The sequence below is a fragment of the Notothenia rossii genome (assembly GCF_949606895.1).
Source record: "Notothenia rossii genome assembly, chromosome: 6".
Lineage (NCBI taxonomy): Eukaryota > Metazoa > Chordata > Actinopteri > Perciformes > Nototheniidae > Notothenia > Notothenia rossii.
The window spans coordinates 3,560,511-3,581,063 of NC_136909.1; the positions used below are offsets into that span (position 1 = coordinate 3,560,511).

Consider the following 20,553-nt stretch of genomic DNA (forward strand, 5'->3'; position numbering starts at 1 on the left):
TCTCTGACTTCCATCACTTTCTCTCTTTCTCTCTGCGTCTCTTTCTCTCTTTCTCTCTGCGTATATCCCTTACCAAAGCTGAGTTTGGACTGATATTCTTTTCATTATATCTGTCACTGAAAAAATAAAACAATACAATGTTATCTCCTCAACCTTTTACTCAAATTATAATGAAAGAAAAGCATTGACACTTTTGTTAAAAAGTCTGAGAAATTAACGTTAGCTCGCTAGCTATTTTATGCACGCAATTTAAACCAAAGTATAGCCTATAGCTGCAATAAGTTATTGTGCATGTTGTCGTACGTCCACTGACTAACGTAGAGCGTTCACACAGGATCTGCTGGTCATATGATGTCCTGATGAACAGAAGCACAAGAAGCCCACTGGACTCAGATCTCTAGATATCTCAATCACTCCTCCACTGCTCAGGGGCCTCGTGTATAACGCCGTGCGTAGGATTGACGTGGGAAGGTTGCTTACGTAGTAGAAATCCGAAAAATAGGTCCATACATTTTCCGCCACTTTCCGATTCACCAAACATTGCGTACCGGCGAGGAAAGTGCGTATTGCACTTCCTACGCCTGTTTCCCTTTATAAATCACAACCGACTTGAAATGCGGTGCAACTTTTGCGGGCTTCACGTAACGCCTATATTTGCCTATAAATAGTCAAAGAAACGCCCTTTCATTCATTCATTTTGACTGACTGCATGGAGAAGATCGCAGGAAATGACGACAGAACAGCTAAAAAAAACATCTCACATCGTGTCAGATTTTGGTTATTTTGGGGAGGTCGAGATAAATCATATTGTTTGGTGGATGCAGTTTGAACCAGAGTAGCAGCATGGAAGTCGGATCGTCACCAAAATAAATAAATAAGTGGTCCGAAAAAGGTTAATGACAAAAAAAAATACACATAGCCTTCCTCAGGCAGTGTGTTTGTACCGGGGACAGGAGACCCCCCCTTGATGAGAAACTGTAAGAAATTATCGGCGGATCCCTCCGGAGTGGAGTCATGACGGCTGGATCTGAATTATGTTTTTGTATTTGGCGGTTTGTGTCCCAGCTGTCGATCAGCTGTGCGCAGCGTCTGCACTTCAGCCTGTACATCTCAACCCTCCCCTCTGCAGCAACTCTATATCCACCAGTTAAAGGAAATACAACTAATGTGTTGTGTTATATTAGCTGTACAATTTACCACATATGGTGCTCTTAGTTTCCATACCTCCTGTGTTTTACGAGCGACTTATCAAGTCTTGGCAAGCGGCATAAAACACGATTAAACATATATAAAACCATGCTCGTATCTACAACCTATAGAAATGCAAAACGGCGTCAGTTTAGACGTAATTCTGTCCTCCTGCTTACCGCATCATTTATGAGAATTTCATAACATTCATAACATTTCATAACATTAACACAACATATTCGAGGTGGTTTTAAATAACATATCCGTATTTATTTATTTCTCCCAGTTATGTTTTTGTGTGCACTGAGGAGTCTCAAACAGGCGTTTGTTAAATCATTTTAAGATTGGCTTTAATCAATGTTTGAAAATGAATTCTTCATATATGATAAATGAGAGGTAACATTTTATTTATAGTATTATTTCCACATATTTCTCTCCATTCTTCTTTCTGCCAACTGTGTCGCAGTTTCTCGTCTCTCCTGTTTTTGTGCTTAGTGCCTACGCATGGGTTAGAGTTTGCGTGGAGGACCGCACGTTTTCCCGTCAAGTTAGTATTTTATAAATCGCAAACATTGAGTATAGAAACTGCAGTACGCCATTTTTTGAGCGTAGGCCTATATCCCTTTATAAATAAGGCCCCAGGTATTTTGCCGGAGATTGAAGGCTTGCCGTGGACTGAAGCCGTGTTCACAGGGACGTGCAGGGCCGACATCATTTCAATTATTAGACATTTTGTCTAGTTTTCTAAGCGGAAGGATAAAACTAAATAAACTTCAGGGCTTTTAGGTTTTATTTCGACAGAATACATGGTGAAAGGATAAGATGTGTTTTAACAGCAGGAGTAGCTATCTGACTACTACTACTACTGGGCGGACCAGGGTTAGGTTGTACATTTCCTGATAGCAATAATAGCAAGAAAACCAGGCATATGTTCCTCTTAATCGACACACATACATTTTCATCTACTTTAAAATCACCAGCAAAGTCTGTGAAAGTGTGATTAGAGCTAAAGAAGCAGTCCTGAAGAACCATCATAGCAGGCAAACAAAACAGACAAACATATTCTGCCAAACTGATTGTCTGTGACAAGGCAACCAGTAATTGTTCGCGTAACACACCTGATCCTTTGCAGGGGATGCCCACTGCGGGCGGAAGAACAGACCAGAATCCAGTCGACTTCTCAGGATGAATAGAGAACTTCTCACTGTCAAAAACAGTTAACAGGCACAGCAGAATCACGATAAGGGCAATTTCCCCAGACCAGCACAGCATCCGTGAGGTTTTTGGGACAAAACCTCCTCAGCAGAGACAAGACAGTCGAAAACAGGCTCTAGCCCGAAACGTGGAGGCGCTCCGGTCTCTCCGCGATGTCCCCGGGGTAAATCCTCCTCAGCACAGCAGCACACGACAGGTGGAGGTAGGCTCCGCTACAGCAGAAACAGGACAGGTGGAAAGCAGGCCCCAGCCTGAACGTGGAGCCGTTCCGTCTCTCTGCGATGTCTCCAGTGCAAAATCCTCCTCAGCGCAGCAGCAAAGTACAGCAGTGCAAGAGAGGTAGAAGCAGGACCCAGCCCGAACGTGGAGAACGTTCAGGCCACTCCGCAATGCCCTCGGTGCAAATCCTCCTTTCCACGCCGGCAGAAGAGAGGCAGCCCTGCCCCTTACTTTCCAGGCTCCGTGAGGTGGATGAGTAAAAGCACTGTCAGGTGAGGCGCTCCTGCTCTGATCGGCGCCCCTGCTCTGATCGACGTCCCTGCTCTGTTACCTCAGCAAGGAGCAGTGTTGGGTGTAACGCGTTACAAAAGTAACGGAGTTACAGTAATATATTACTTTTTGCTGTAACGAAGTAATGTAACGCATTACTAATGAAATGTGGGTAATATATTACCCGTTACAATGCTCAGTAACGCAGTTACAACACATTTTAACCCGAAATTAAATGGTGTTTTGTTTTTTAAGAAGCGAGACATTGCGACACCGGACAAATTGTGCGGGTAGATTAGTAAACCTGGTGTTTACCCTTCAGGCTTCGCGTTGAGATCTTCGGGGAAGTTGAACGTTATGCAACCATTCAAAAAAGAGAACGTAGCGAAAAATACTAACAACAAATTGTGTCAGGTGCGCGTGACCTGCTCCGCTGCGCGTGCATCATTTCCAAAGTGCTTCCACAGCAGTGACACACATCTGATCTGTCGATAATCATTTATACGAAAATGGTTAAAGCAACCATCACTAAACGCCAGCAACACTGCATCTACTGCAAACAGTAGCAACAGGTCAGATGCGGACATCACGCTACCCTCCGTTGTGGACACTAGCTTACTCCCGCCTGACTCGCCGGCCCCGGAGCAGCAGTCTTCGTCGCCCGAAACTACGCCGCCCCTCTGCGGCCCGCAGGTGCCAGGTATATCTAAACAACTACCCGCCTGTACAGTGGGGTAAGGCGGTCATTTTGCAGCTTGTGGTATAAAAATAAACAATGGCTAGAATATTCATGTGAAAATAGTACCATATTCTGACATGCCTGTACAAATGTTGGGTCAAAAATAATGCATACAATAGCACAGATGCCTTCACCACGAATGGCTACAAAAATATCTCATATCCCAAGCTTATTATCAACGAGCTGATGTTGCAGCTGAAATGTTCTCCAGGTCACAAAGTCAACCTCACATGATGATGTGATACCAGTTTTCAAGAGCAGTAAATATTCTCTTCCCAGCGTATATGATGGGACCAAGGTGATGATGTAGTAGGCTACATGGTTTTAATAATACTTTTGCCTTTCAATGTTTGCCATTTCAAACCATGAGCATGGTTTAAATAATATTTGCCTTGATTTACAATATGTTAACCTTCATTATAGTCCTTGACAGCGGTCTGTAGGCTACTGCTGTATTAACAACGTGTCACATGTTAAGAATTTACAATCAGAATCGAGTATTCAACTAAGCCGTGTAATACAAGTTGTTAGTAGCCTTAAGGGCCTACACAGTTGTTATGCTATACCACATTGCCCTTCACTGGATGCATAATGAGCTGCACTAAACTACATTTTAGCATTTAAAATACCTAGCTATTCTTTTGCGGTTATTTTGGTGAAAGTAACTAAAAAGTAACTAAAGTAGTGTAACTCATTACATTTCAGAGACAGTAATATTGTAATGTAACTTATTACTTTCGAAAGAGAGTAATAAGTAATATGTAATATATTACATTTTGGAAGTAACTTGCCCAACACTGGCAAGGAGCAGGGAAGAACTATGGTGTCGATTTTTACAAAAATAGATGGAAGAACCCATTTCTTTTTATTTCTTAAGTAAATCGGGGCATAGTACATTCATTTGTTTGGCTTTTAAAAAAGGTACTCAAAATCTATTTACATGTTTAAAACCAATGAGAAAACCTCTTATATTCCACGAGTTACTACATTGAATGCTTTCATGAGTTGTATTGCAGCCTTGAAAGAGACTGCTGAGACGAGGCAGTCCAAAATGACCTCTTTAACAGAGAAACACAACACACCATGTACTGTGTATGTGTGCGTGTTTAAGCAAAGGTTCACGGGAGATATTATTGAGGGTTGTGTGTGTGTGTGTGTGTGTGTGTGTGTGTGTGTGTGTGTGTGTGTGTGTGTGTGTGTGTGTGTGTGTGTGTGTGTGTGTGTGTGTGTGTGTGTGTGTGTGTGTGTGTGTGTGTGTGTGTGTGTGTGTGTGTGTGTGTGTGAGAGAGAGAGAGAGAGAGAGAAGAGGAGTGTTCTAAAGAGGGGAACAAAAGGAGAGAAGATGAAATAATCACACAGAGAGGGAAGGGTTTCCTGTCTGTGATATAATGGAGTCCCTCAGTCCAACTCTATTTGCATTAAACACAAATTAAATGCTGAACAAGTCTTTGTGCAAACGTTTATATTACTCAGACCGATGTGGTTGCCTGTGTTTCCATGTGTTGGAACTTTGTGGAGCTGCTGGTTTTTGGTCTGCGAGGGATAAAGATATTAAAGGAAATATGTAATAATTAAAAGTAATGTAACCGTCACAAAGGAGGTGATGTTTACAGGTTGGTTTGTCTGAATGTTAGCTCCATTGAGGAAAAAAGTTTCAAATTGTAAAAGGGCGTAGCACGGGAAGAAGCATTTACATTTGGTTTGAATACAACAATTATTTTCCACTTTTGTTTACATTGCAAGAAATGGCCTTCATTATTCTCTCTTCTAAATCGATCACATCGATAGTTCAACCGACAAAAGGTCCACAAATGGTTGGCTGGCTGATGCGCTGCTTGGATTAGTTTCCATTAGTATTGCTTATTTTCAATAGCACACAAAAAGAACATTCAATACAATACAAATAATATCAGAATATGAACAGAGTAATGTCAGAAAGTGCAGACACACTGTAAAAGATGCAGCTCCAAAAACAAGTAAATATATAATAAAAACAAGGTGTTTTCTCTTTTAATAAGTGAACAGATCTGCCAATAGAAGAAGAACAAGATGGCTTGGTGAGATTTCTTGAAGTAAAGATGGGATAATTAGATAAATGAGATCTTGTGTTTAGCTGGGAAAACTTATTTTGAACTATATTTGACCAGAATCAGGGAATTTGTAACAAAAAAGCCAGAAATGCTTAGATTCTGTTTCCTGATTAGCTGGAAATGTTCCTCTAAAATAAGATGTTTTTAAGAGACTTTGACTCAAAAAGAAGCTTAAGATGCCTTGCCTAAAAACAAGACTTCAGTTATTAAGTCTTATATCAAGTGTAACGACATATTCTGACTAGAAATTAGACAACTATACTTGGCAAGATTTGACATGTTAGCAGTGCACACTTTAACTCAAGCTTTCAGAAAGAGACGTGATAACTAGTGATGTTACGTATTGCGCCGAGGCTTCGGAGCGTGTGTCGAGTAATCCCCGAAGCTTTTTGTGAAGCATGTATCGAGGCTTGTATCGTTTTGGGCCAGTGACGCCATCGATGACAAACGAAGCCTCGCTGCCTGTCGATACCACGTGACTGCTTCAGGAAGCGATTCAGATCGGTTGAACCGTTGAACCACAATGCTCATAATACCCATGGATGTATAACAAGAACCATTTTACCCCTCCTGTACCCGGGTCCGGTTGTGACACGATGGAATTTAAAGAGCTCAGACCCTCACTTATATAGAGGTCGGAACATGTCATAAGTATAGATAGTGTAAGGTTCTACAAAGGGAGTCGGAAACAGGCTTCAAGTTATTGGGGTTTAATAACTTCTCTTGTTCACACACTTTCAAAGGTTACAGGTACAGCTTGTGGGTTCATCCTCACAATTCACACCCATATATAGCAGTGTCTAGGTCACAACTTCCCCACCCTCCCCCCTCTGCTCCCCAACCACAGGCCCGCACCTCGACAAGCATCACTGTGCAGCTCTGTGATTGGCAGAGAGACGGGGGATGCTTGAGTGACACCCTCAGCACCCTATACAGGGTCGCTACACTACCCCCCTACTACAAAGTTCCTCGCCCACGAGGAACAAATAAAACCTAGCACAAACACTATAACTACACACTTTTAGTTGACTAGGAAGGTCTGGGTGGACTACCTTCCCTTCCAGTGAGACCAGGGCACATTCTTGCCCTCTACAGGAACCGAGGGGTCTCACTATAAACTTTACTACCACACAAAGTCTCTGAACCGACTTGGGGGTCGTGTCTGCCTTCCCCGGCAGGGGGACTGGGGTCAGGGGGACAGGGGGTGCCGGTTCTGGACCAGGCGGGAAAAGGGGAAGAAAGTGGGGGAACACTCAGTCCTTAACAGGGGGCTGCTGCTCTGCTCGCCAGGGGACCTGAGTGGGGGTGTCGAGCGGGCGGCTGTGGGCCCCGGTGTCCCTTGGGCCTGTGGAGAAGCGACTCCTCTGTACGGAGCCAACCTGTCTCTGTGGAGCACAATTTTTCTCCCCTTGGGAGGCAGCTGCACCCTGTAGACCACTTCCCCCACCCTCTCCATTACTCTGCAGGGACCAACCCACTGGCTGTCCAGTTTTGGGCACCTTCCTTTCTTCCGTTGTGGGCTGTAGACCCAGACCAGCTCCCTGGCCCGGAAATGCTGCCCTCTTGTCCTGGTGTCATAGTTCCGTTTCTGTCTCACCCCAGCACTTTTCTGCTGATCGCGGGCAAAGGCGTGAGCGGAATCAAGGCGGTCCTGAAGTCTCCTGGCGTACTCAGGCCCTGGAGGCGTGTCCAGGGAATCTGACCAAATGCCAAAACAGCAGGGGTTCGAAGCTCTCTCCTTTACCAGTTCATTCTCGTACACTGGATACAATTTATACAGTGCACGACTTCCTTTGATAGACTTTGATAGTCTCTTCCCAGCTGGACGTGCCTGGAACACCTCCCTAGGGAGGCGCCCAGGTGGCATCCTAACTAGGTGCCCGAACCACCTCAACTGGCTCCTTTCTACGCGAAGGAGGAGCGGTTCAACTCCGAGTCCCTCCCGGATGACCGAACTTCTCACCTTATCCCTAAGGGAGACGCCAGCCACCCTGCGGAGAAAACCCATCTTGGCCGCTTGTATCCGCGATCTCGTTCTTTCGGTCATGACTCATGACCCATCCTTCATGACCATAGGTGAGGGTAGGAACGAAAATGGCCTGGTAGACAGAGAGCTTTGCCTTCTGGCTCATCTCCCTTTTCGTCACAACGGTGCGGTAAAGCGACTGCAGTACCGCTCCCGCTGCTCCGATTCTCCGGCCCATCTCTAGCTCCATTGTTCCCTCACTCGAGAACAAGACCCCGAGATACTTGAACTCCTTCACTTGGGGTAAGGACTCATTCCCTACTTGGAGTGGACAGTCCATCGGTTTCCTGCTGAGAACCATGGCCTCAGATTTGGAGGTGCTGATCCTCATCCCAGCCGCTTCACACTCGGTTGCGAACCGATCCAGGGAGTGCTGAAGGTCGCAGACCGATGAAGCCATCAGAACCACATCATCTGCAAAAAGCAGTGGTGTAATCCTTAGTCCACCAAACTGCAGACCCCCTCCCCCACGACTACGCCTCGAAATCCGATCCATTTCCGGTGAGGCCTCATTTCCGGTGAGGCCAACCCTCACCGGAAATGGGTCCGACTTACTGCCGAGGACCCGGACACAGCTCTCGCTTTGGAAGTACAGAGATTGGATGGCTCTGAGTAGAGACCCCCTCACCCCATACTCCCGCAGCACCTCCCACAGTAACTCCCTGGGAACTCAGTCATACGCCTTCTCCAAGTCTACAAAACACATGTAGACCGGACAAGCGTACTCCCAGGCCCACGCAAACAACGCCAATGTAAAGTGAATGAGGCTGCTTTGTCGTGGTGCATACACGCATTTCTATAACGTCCAGCAGTGAGCTTTTATTCTATAAAAATCTACTTTATAGCTTGTAGTAACTCACGGGAGGCTTCTTTTATTTTATTTTTATTCATAATAATTTTTATTTTTCGTCAGAATGTAAAAATTGTATTAGTTACGAATTTTTGTTCTCAAAAAACAGTGCATTGTGTGTAATACAACTGTGATTTGTATTAAATGTGTTAGTTTTTAAGGAAGGCCAGAGCTACAGCTGTGTCAAATAGATTGTTCCCTTTAGTTAAAGGTGACCTATCATGCAAAATGCACTTTTGTACGTCTTTTCTACATGAATATGTGTCCCTGGTGTTCCAGGGAACTCACCAAGTTTCAGAAAACACAACCCTCTCTATTTTCCTCCATACCCAAATCTCTTAAAAAGGGGCTGCAACGGATCTGATACAGACTGATCCAGATTTGAACACTTCTATGACGTCACAGAAGTGGCGCTACGGCTATTGGGCCAACTCCACCAATCAGGAGGAGAAAGCCACGGACATTGCCGTTCTAAAGCGCTGGAGACGCTGTAGTACATATGCCAGGCCTGTAGATGGTGCTGTTCTCACAGAATCAGCCCATGATGAAAAGACAGTGTTAAATTGAGTGAAATGAGGAATGGCTAAAATGCATGATCGGTTTGGTACTTTAAAAAATTAAAATTATAAATATGCCTTATATAGGTATGGTCCTACACTATATTATTCAAATATAGCATGATAGGTCCACTTTAACGTTTTTTAAAAGATAATTATATTCCTATTTGATCATGTCCCCTTTATTGTATTACGGACACAAAGAGCAATGTGAGCGCATGGCCGTGGTCTCAGTAGTGTTGCTAGCCTGCTAGTGCTTTGCTTGGCTAGCGGTCTCCAGTGCAATACCCACCACAAGTAACTGCATGAAGACTTGGGAGGAGATTAGTCAGTGGGATGGTAACAGTTAGTGGGGAAACTCCAATCAAAAAAGTTATTATTGTTCCACTTTGTACGCACGCTGTGGTGTCGGTCCGGTTTTTTTTGTTGTTTTTTTTGTTTTCCTTCTCTCGGCTTAAAGGTTCGGTGTTGTGTTCCGGTGAGGGGTCGTGTTAGTATAATACGGCTGACGTGGAGCTATCATTAAGGCTCCGACTCAGGAGTATCTCGGCACTTTTTCAAAAGAGCAGCTGCTCTTGATTGCTGAGCATTTCTCGGTGTCTAAGGGGATGAAAGAGAACATAAAAGACTCTATAGTGTCAACATTAAGTGGGACGGGAGGGTTTTCTGCAGAGAAAGAGGAGGTTTTCTTAAAACCTCTTTTTCAGGCTAGTGCACTTTCGTTTGAGCAGCAGAAAGAAATGTTGTTGTTGCAGCAGGAACATGAACAAATAAAGTGGGAACATGACAGAGTAAAGTATGAACATGACCGGCAACATGACAGAATAAAGTGTGAGTTGGAAATTGAAAAGGAAATCGCAGTGGAGCGGATGTGGCAAGAATCTGAGAAAGCCAAGCTAGAGATGGAGGGATATCGTCTGTCTATTCTCAGAGGTGGCGAGTTGTCCGGTGAGGGGCAGGGTGAACAGGTGCCCAGGTCTCATCGTTTTGATGTTAACAACCTGCGTTTGTTACCTCACTTTAATGAAAGTGACCCTGACACGTTTTTTTTGTTATTTGAACGTGTAGCTAGGGCTAGAGATTGGCCTGATGCAGACTGTGCTCTGATGCTTCAGTGTGTTCTCACAGGAAGAGCACAGTCGGCATATTCCTCTTTATGTCTGGAAGATAGCTCTGGAAGAAACTGCTCTTGATATCGTTTCTTTTGATGATTTGTGCGACCTGATAATTTTGGAGCAGTTCAGAAATGTACTTCCTGATCGCCTTGCAACATATGTCATGGAACGAAAGGTCACTTCTGCGGCTGAAGCTGCTGTGGCAGCTGATGAGTTTGTGTTGCTTCATAAGAGCAGGTTCGGAGGGCGCTCTGGGGCCCTAATTGTTTTTGAAGGAATTAGAAAGGCTGTTGATATTGGTTCGTTTGGGATGAGTCCAACGAAATTGGGTTTGGTAAAATCTGAGGTGACAACATGGATAATAATGATAATTGCCACTACTGTTGTGAAAAAGGCCATTGGAAGGCAGAATGTCCTGCGCTTAGAGCAAAATCTGAGGGAGGAAGATATTTTTTGGGGCCTGTTGCGAAAAGCTGCTGTGTTGCCGATGTGCTTACATCCCACTTATGTGGATCTGAGGTTTTGGCATCTTATGCTCCATTTATACGAGATGGCTTGGTGTCATTGGTAGGTAGTAAGGTCAAAGTTCCAATCAAAATCTTGCGGGACACGGGGGCTTTTGACTCCTATATTGTTGACTCTGTTTTGCCTTTGTCAGATGAAAGTGACACAGGTGACACAGTTCTGAGTTGGGGGATGGGATTAAAAGTTCTTCCTATTCCTGTTCATAAGATATATATTGACTGTGACCTTGTTAAGGGTGAAGTAGCTGTTGGTGTACGTCCAGCTTTGCAATCGAGGGGATACATTTCATTCTGGGCAACGGTTTGGCAGGTAGCAGAGTCTGGACTGATGTTCTCCCTGCACTTTTAGTGACTGGTGACCTGATTGAGTCTCGGTTTGGGGAGAGCTCTAGAGTGGTGCCAAAGGTCACGTCCTCCTGCATGGTCACACGTGCTATGGCCAAAACTATGTTGTTTAGAAACCAGAAGACCAAGCATTGCCCCACTAGTCAAAGTGGTAGTGGCGGCGGCGGTGTTGAAAGCGGTCGTGGCGGTGGCGGCGTTGATGGTGGACGTTGATGGTGGGCGTGGTGGCGGTGGCGTTGATGGTGGTCGTGGCTGCGTTGATGGTGGTCGTGGCGGCGGCAGCAGGGGTCGACGACGAGGCAAGGACATTTTCTGCTATCGGTGTGGAGACAAAGGACACATGGCTCGTGACTGTGGGTTTGCCATCGACCGGAAGTGCTACTCCTGCGATGGGCTTGGTCACATCCAGAGACATTGTAATTAAGGTGAAATGTTACAGGTGTGGCGACATTGGCCAGTTGCGGTGCATTGCAGTAAAACCAGTGAGACTAACTGCTACAACTGAGGAAACATGGACCACCTGTTAACTGTTTGCCCCCAAGAAAAATGCGCTTAACCTATTTTCTTTTCCAGATTGATGGTACATACTGTTTTGGTAAATCGTTCTCGCTCAGCCCATCTTTTCAAAATGTGCTTCTCAGGTAGCCTACCTGTGTTGCTAAAGGTCCAGCTGGGTGTTGGAGGCACGGTTGGCAGTATGAGGGTTGTATGTTGCAATTGTTGGTTTTCTTTGAAGTGGGGTGCCTTATGTCTTTTGTTTTGTGGTCCTGGGGACACAGATTTTAAGGGGAGGGGGTGAAGACCCCTGCCATACTATCTCTTGTGGTGTGTGTGTGTTCCTTTAATGTTCTCCCTTTGGTCTATCAGCTTTGATTGAGGACACCTGGCTGCCGGTACCAGAGGGTTAAAAGGCCTGAGTGAGACCCGCAATCGCTCTCCCCGCAGAGGACCGGACCTCAGAGAGCAGCCACGTCTCCTATTCTTTTGCTTTGTCTTTTTGTTTGGCTTCGACCACATTGTTTTATCAAATAAATAACTTTTTCATATATATATATACACTTGTCCTTTCCACACGTTCGTTATGGCTAAGAGCCAGGCCATGACAGCGTTTAAGTGGATTTCATTGAAGACCTTTACAAGAACAGTCTCAGTGCTTTGGACGAAAGCCTGACTGGAACACATCCAGTTATTTAAGAAGTTACTCTCCCGTTGAAAAACAACTTTTCAATGATTTTACCTCAAAACAGGAGGTTTGATATGGACCTGTAATTGTTCATTACTGAAGCATCTATACGGACTCTCTTCTGGTTCTCCTCTGGATCCATCCACTATCTCTTGTCTCTGTCCAGTGAATTACACTTGTGTTACTGGAGCAGGTAAAGCATACAACAGATACTTTCAGCATTATCGGAGCACGAAGTGGAAGCTTGGATGAAACACAGCAGACTTCTAAACAATGAACACCCGAAACTTTGAAGAAATGAAGTTGGGTTTAATGCGTTCTAATATTGCAATGCAAACCCATGATGTAATGACAGTAATTAAGAATAATTTATTAATTAAATGCTCATTTCAGTAGATTTAATCAAACAAAACATAAACATATTGGACATGGCCTCAAGACTGTAACCTCTTCACATTCTGTTGAAATAGTCAATTACTAGCCATATCTTACACATTGCTGTTTTGAATCATTAATGTGTGGATGACAGTTGAACTGGATGATGTAACATTTATGCAATCTGCTGGAAAGAAGACGTATTGCTCTGTTGGCGTTGTTTGGACAACACAAACAGAGTGAAGCTCCCATTTCATAAACAATCTTTGAGTACAGACTGCAGACAGCACACAACAGCACGTTTTTGGCCTAGCATCACTTTACAAAACGTTTGCATTAAGACACTAAGACTAGCTGTTCCATTGTAAAGGTCAGTCCACTTTAAATGAGCAGTGGGTGATCAGCAGGTGAAAGGCAGGACACGGGAACTTGGTCCTGAGGATATGTAACGATTATAAAACAAGAAATAGTCGGGTCAAGGGTCAAATAAATGAACATTTGTGATTATTAGCGAATCGGCTGCAGGTGGGTGAAATCAGGCTTAGGGAGTAACGTATTACATGTAACGGCATTAGGTCATCAGGATACACAATAGGCAAATGTATGCCTTTACAGTTACAGAAGCAAAAACAATCAGAAAACAGGTACATTTATGTAAAACATGGCTCATTAACAGGATAGCAATGACAAAAAAACATGTAGAAACAAAGAACAATACATCAAATCATCCTATATCTCTATATGGAAACTTGGAGCCCTCAATCCAAAATAAAATGGTTCATCAACAGTCAGTGGTTAACGTATAAATCAGAAAATAAGTACAAATACATTAAACATATTGTCCACTTATGTTGATAAAGATGGAGTTCATTTTAGTCTTATATGAATGTTGTGCAACAATGTTAATCCAGTCAGAAAGATTCTTCTCATGTGTGAACTGTCATAAGACTTATTCATTGTCCTCTCCATCAGCTTCTGTTTCCACGTGTTCAGCTGAGCTGCTGATTGGAGGCTCTGCCTCTCCGTTATCCTCAGTTTGAATTTCATTAAGCTGTGAGGACTGGCGAACACACTTGTGTCTTTTGAAATCACTATACCATTTAAATCTTCTGTCACAAACATTGCAGCTGTATATTTCCTCTCCTGTGTGGACTCTCATGTGTGCCTTTAAACCTCCACTCCATGAAAAAGCTTTCTTACAGACTGAGCAGCTGTGTGGTTTCTCTCCTGTGTGGATTCGCATGTGTTGTTTTAAACCTCCACTCCATGAAAAAGCTTTCTTACAAACTAAGCAGCTCTGTGGTTTCTCTCCTGTGTGGACTCTCATGTGTTCCTTTAAATTTATATTCTTTGAAAAAGCTTTCTCACAAACTGAGCAACTAAATGGTTTCTCTCCTGTGTGGACTCTCATGTGTTCCTTTAAATGTCCACTCTTTGAAAAAGCTTTCTTACAGACTGAGCAGCTGAATCGTTTATTTTCAGCACTACGTCGTGGATCACTGACAGATTCATGTCTATTTTTCAGTGAGTTTGAGCCTGATGCAGGTTCTCTGGTCTCTTTCCAATCAGCACTGTCTCCAGTGTCAGTTTCAGAAGAGTCTCCAGTGTCGTCCTCAGTCTTTGGTTGTAAACTGCTCTCTGGATCTGAGTTCCTGGCTGGATCTGGTCCTCGACAGTCCTCTCCATCAGCTTCTGTTTCCATGTGTTCAGTTTGTCTTTGATGAGGCTGTGAGGACTGAGGTTTCTCTTCATCATCTTCACTCTTCACAGGGTCAGGAGTGAAAGTAGACTTGGTGATATCAGCCTCCTCCAGCTCCTGAAGCTGCTCTCCCTCCTGACTGATCCTGGGTTCCTCCTGTTCCTGCTTAATGTGTGGGGGGGGCTCTGGGTCCTCCTGGTCCAGACTGGTGCTCCACTCCTGCTGGTCAGGGAGAAGCTCTTCTTTAACCACCACCAACGGCTGGACATCTGCAGGAAACAGGAAACACATAGTCAGAAAAAAACTGTTAAGTATTAGCATTTAAAAATCTAATCACCATTACAAAGGGGGACATTTTTCAGCCCTAATTAATGCCTTTGTTTTTATATTTTCACATTATCTTTCTTAGTCCCACCTATTGTGTATTTGTGTTGTCTCAATTCACCTTATGTAGCCCAACCCCTTTCCAGTTAAAATTGACAAAGGTTTTTTTCGTTCACAGCTACACTACGCCTATAGGATGGTAATACTTGGTTACAAATTAAATTCTGCACAGGGTTTCTGCAGGTTTCACCAACTCAAATGTAAGACTTTTTAAGACAACTTTGAATTGAATTTAAGACCTATTTCACAGCAAGAAAGTATGAAGGAAAATTGCTATGAAAGAAGAAATACGTCCCATAATTACTTACAAAGTAAATGTATTGATGTTCAACATAAGAACGATGACTGAACACAACAGAACACAGAACTGTGTTAGCGTGTTAGACAAAAAGTGTGTGTGTGTGAGTGACAAGAGCTATATTCAGAGTTCTGCTGCCTTCATGCTGTTGTATGATTGGTGTTTAGCTATGGTATTTAGCATCCACAGCACCTCCGCTTTTAGGGTTGACGTAGACCCAAACGTCACCCGGAGGTCCCCCAATGTTGTTGCGGGAGCTGCTGCACTAGCAGTTGTTTGCAAAAGGTGCCGCGGGCTTCAAACACGTTCCCCTCCACTGGTTTCAACCAAGCACTACATTTGATTTTTTCCAACCAAATACTTTTGAACTTACACTTCCCCATATTTATTTCTAAGTAGATTCGAAGATACCTGAGTTTCTGACTGCCGCTAGCTGAAGGTTGGTTGGTTGCTAGGTTACTAGCTGGGTGTTCTCCGATAAGGGGCCGGGGGAAACAAAGTTAGTGGTTCCATGTTGATTTATTTCAATACAGATTGTTGGGGGGAACTGAAAGGCTCTTACTGCACTGGTTACTTTGCAGCCCAGACATTTCCCCCAAAAACAAATGTAGACTATCGCAACACAGAAGTACCTTTCAAATCCCATCATTTTTAAGACCTTTTAAATCATATTTAAGACCTTTCTTATTTTTTTGATCATATTTAAGACTTTTTAAAGCTTTAAATTCTGATTATCAAATATAAGACTTTTTAAGACCCCGCGGGAACCTTATTTAAAGGGGACCTATCATGCAAAATGCACTTGTGTACGTCTTTTATACATGAATATGTGTCCCCGGTGTTCCAGGGAACTCACCAAGTGTCAGAAAACAAAACAACAAAAGCAGCGAAGAAGACTTCCCTTGCATAGTTGCCATGGTTGCCCTTCTGTTTATTCTCCGCTGTGGCTCTTTTTCTCCTTCCCCGAGGCAAGCGTTTGCACCTCCTGCTTTAAAACAAATGAATAATGACATTATATAAATCATATGTAAGGGATAATGTGCAGCGACGCGGTTATTATGGGGAAAAGAACACCGAGAGGCTGATCAGGAGCCCGACGCCAAGCGGAGGGATCGAGATCGGCATGAAGGGACATTATGCAATGTGCACATTATCCCGCTTATCACACGGCCACATTCTCAACAAAGTAACGACATGACTCCCAATATTAATTGAAATGCTTTTATGGATTTAGAAAATGATTTTATTGATTTAAAAAATAGTTGTATGTATTTATTTAAATTGACATGCATCCGCTGAAGAACAATAGTCCGTTGTTACTGTTTGAACTAACGTAGCAACGGCAGGAACTGCTTCGATAGTGTTTTTGAGGAGCTTTTTGATTACAGATTTGAAAACATCGTTGCTTGCTTTAAAAGTAGCACAATTCATTATGTCAAACCTTGGAAAGTATCTAGGTATCCCTGCCCTAATGCCAAATTAAATATCAACTGAATATGTGTCGCCGTTTGATGTCTGTCTGGACCGCTGCGTAAAAAGGAGGGTTTCTGCCCCGTTGATTCTCTTCTTACTTCTATAAGAATAAAACACGGAGGAGGGAGATCTCTTTTTGTCCCCCTCTTCTGACAGCCCAGCAGCTGATCTCAGAGCACGCTCTCCTCTCCTGCAGGGGGGCGTGGTCAGCTGCAGCTCACAGAATCAGCCCCCTGCAAAAACATTGCTGGAAAGAGCAAATAGAGCGAAATGAGGCATGGCTAAAATGCAGGATCTTTTTGGTATTTAAAAAAAACCACTATATTTATATACTTTATATAGGAATGGCCCTAACATATATTGTTCAAATATAGCTTGATAGGTCCACTTTAAGTGAAAGTATTATCAGAAAAATGTACAGCACTTTCTTATGTACATGTAATGTTTGATTTATGATGTTTCTTGATTATTGTCAATGTTGCATTTTACTGCTGTACATGCTTAAGGTTGCACTTCTATAAATGATGATAAAAGAGGGAACCCGCAATCTGAATACACCCAAAATGTAATTTTGTATTATTTTCTTTTTACATTTACTTGATTTTCTTTCTCAAGATGAAAAAATAAATGCATACATTTAAAAATGAATAAATCATTTAAAAATACATTTATAACGGGGAACATTACAAAAATATGAATTAAATATTTTCTACATTTATTTGTAATATTACTTTTTGGTCTATATAATTGCATGATAATTCATTTATTAATTCATTTTAATGTATTCAATTGTCAGCTTAACAAAGAGTCGAAAGTGTTTCAACTCTAATGAAGAGTTTAAAGTGTTAACAAAGAGTCTAAAGTGTAATAAAGAGTTTAAAGTGTAAACAGAGTAAAAAGGGTTAATCAGAATCAGAATACCTTCATCAGTCTCACAGAGGGGAAATGTACGTTACTTGTTACAGCAGAAAAAGAGCCACTGACAGCTTAATGTTACATATTTTACATGAATTAGAAAGTATTGAAGTAAAAAAAAGTAATTAAATAATAAAAAGTTACACAATTTACAAAATACACATCTGGTAACAGTTCTTAGGATTTAGCAGCCGGGTATATATTGCACAAATAGTAGGGCTGCTCGATTATGGCAAAAATCAAGATTATTTTTGGTCAATATTGATATCAAGATAATTAAATACGATTATTCATTGACTTTGAAAAGATCCATTTATTGAACTTCTAAAAAATGTATAATAATAATAATTTGAACAGTATGTTTTTAACAGTTGATTACCTTAAGCATAATTCAACTGAAAAACCAATTAAATAAATATAAAAATAATGAATACCAATAAAAATCAACAAATACTTTGGTGCGCACTTCCACAACCTACTAAACATATATAAATACCCTTTTTGACTGTCTCTCTGGTAGTTCTGTAGCCCCATCCATGAGTAACGTTTCCACGTCAGGTATGTTATGTGTAGGTGCCATAATGCTACTTAGCCCAAGTTCATTATTTATATTATTATTATTTGTTTACATCAATTTTATTCGTTTGTTGATTACTTCCGGTAATTGTCACATGGGTGTGGTTTGTCTATTTAAGTCACATGTTTTATGTTGAGTGGGATGACAGAGGGTGAGCTTGTGCTGTCATTTTTTCTGTTGACCGTTTTGTCCATAGTTACTATGCTATGATTTTCTCTATTAAATATCCTTAAAACTATATGGCTTCAATATGGACTTTCTCTTCGATAAGGCGTCACAGTTTATAGCCAAGTTTAGCCTCTCTGCGACTCAAACGTAACTGGGGATTGAGCCGCCACATTATGTATACCTTAATCTTCTTCCAGAAGAACCGTTAGGCCTTTTGCAGCATACCTGTATGCCCCACCTGTGTTGCTCTGTACTACTGCATTTTTGCAGTAAATACTTGTTTTTTGTTTTGTTTTTACAGTTCTGTAAGTTCACATTATTTACAATTTGTTCAGTTCATTACCACGGGCGGAGGCATGAACGCAACATCTGCAAGAAACTGCATCTGAGGGCTTCTTAACATTTAACAAACTATGAATGTGTCATACCCACCTAGCGGGAAGAAACTCAGCTATCTGACGATACGAACCATTTTTATCGAAACAAAACACAAGTTCCACAAGAAGCCTCTAAATGAGCCCTGAGCACAGAACTCACGGTAGAAATAATACTATTACTTATCGGATTTGCACAAACAAGATATTAGCTAGCAAGCTGAGATTCCACAGATCTAGAAATATAAGTATCATCACTTCGCGACAGGGGCAGCTTTACGGAGGAGAGTCTTACCTTTTACTGTTTCTGATCAAAAGTTGTGTTCAATGGCATTCAAACGATAAAAAACGCTGCTGAGGGTTAATCCAATGTGTCTGTGTCACTTTGAAATGATTACTGATAATCTATCAGCAATAAGCCTATTTTTCAGTTGTCAGAGCGTAACATAGCTTTTGGTTTGGGCAAACTCCGTATGCATCACTCTCACTCTTCAATGGAGCGTGTAGGTGGATTTAGGAACTTCCGCTCAATTCTATTGGCTCTAACGGTTCAAAAGAGGTGTCAATCATCAAAATCGACTGAGGGGGGCCAGAGATAAGGAAAATCAGCCCAAATGACCCCAGAAGTGTTTTTTTTGGTGCTAAACCTCTAAAAAAGGTAAAATGTCACTTTTTCTGCATCAATCTTGATACAGTGTACTTATGTTATAGTTTGGATTCCTAACGCTTTTAGTCTATCCCATGTAATGTTTTTTTTACCATGTTCCATCTGAATTTACTTTAAAATAAAAAAATCTATATTGATTTTGACTCTTCTACATCAACTCACAGGTTAATCATTGCTTTGAGAAAAAAAGATTATTAATTTACCCCTTTTAGAAGGGAAGATATAGTCATTTGTTTTGGGAATGTCATTTTCAAGCCTGACACCTGAAAAACAGGCTCACACACAACTGAAACCAAGGAGTTTAACCGTGACACTTTTCGAAATCCAGTTTGTGTCCCTCCACTTTACAAATAGGCCTATGTTTATTCTTATTTTTTAACACAAGCCGTCATCGCCACGTAGGAGCACACAGCCTCTGTGAGAGAGACAGAGAGAGCGAGAGAGCTAGAGAGCACACCTTTATCTATTTAATATAGCCTGCCTAGTTGTAAAACATAAAATAAGAAATCATTCCAATGTGTACTATTGGCGAGTAAAAAAAAACCTGGTTGAAAGTGTTAATGAAGAGTAAAGGGAACAGACCTGCTCTGTGTATCCGAAGCTGAGGCTGTAAAACAGCGTCCAGTAGTTTCTGGAGTCTCTCGTTCTCCTCTTTGGAAAGAGACAGCTCCTCCTCGAGCTCTGCTATCGTTTTTTCAAACAGAGCAAATATCTCTTCAGCAGCAGCAGTGAGTCGCTGCTTCTTCAACGACAGCAGCATTTGGACTTTACTCATGTTTACTAGATCACCTTTTCCTGCAAACTCCGTTAAACATACCGTTTCTGACTCCATCAAACTCTCAATCTGACTAGTGTTGCTAACGTGTTTCCAGCTAGCACGCTAAGCTAGCTCCTATAGTCCGAGGTAAACGCTCCAGAAAAAAGAGCACAGAGTCTATTCAGAGGTTTATCCAGCCACAGATGATAGATCAGTAGTGCTGGAGCTCACACACACTTTATCGGGAACACAGAAAGAGAGAACCGTAGCGACGAGACGTCACATGGATCCAGGTTTTTCTTCTTCTTCTCTCGGTTTTTTCTCCTTCTTATTCTCTCGGTTTTTTCTTCTTCTTCAATTAATTAATGGCGGATCGCAAACATCTTTTGGTTGCATACCGCCACCTACTGTACAGGAGTGTGTATCATCATGTCATCCCTTGTCCATCATTAAACAGTTACACAACATAACAGAAATAATATCGATAGCAGCGTTCCTAGCAACCACCTTGGTAACAATGAAAACGTTCTATGGACGCAATTTCC

At 42.3% G+C, this 20,553-nt stretch overlaps 1 protein-coding gene across 3 annotated transcripts in view; it reads right to left on the bottom strand.

The window, feature by feature from the left end:
• The window catches only part of LOC307044044 (uncharacterized protein), a 46,806-nt gene extending 26,466 nt beyond the window's left edge, over nt 1–20,340 (bottom strand). The window contains exons 1-2 of one of the 3 annotated variants that reach the window (XM_079689069.1): nt 19,834–20,340; nt 12,705–14,664 (exon numbers count right to left, since the gene is read on the bottom strand). In XM_079689069.1, the coding sequence (XP_079545195.1) occupies nt 13,646–14,664; nt 19,834–20,083 (1,269 nt within the window). In that variant the 5' untranslated portion in view covers nt 20,084–20,340 and the 3' untranslated portion in view covers nt 12,705–13,645. Of the gene's footprint in view, nt 1–12,704; nt 14,665–15,933; nt 16,689–19,833 lie in introns of those variants that run through there. The other 2 variants (XM_079689070.1, XR_013809502.1) reach the window with 2 other exon arrangements.
• Nucleotides 20,341–20,553: the final 213 nt, after the last annotated feature.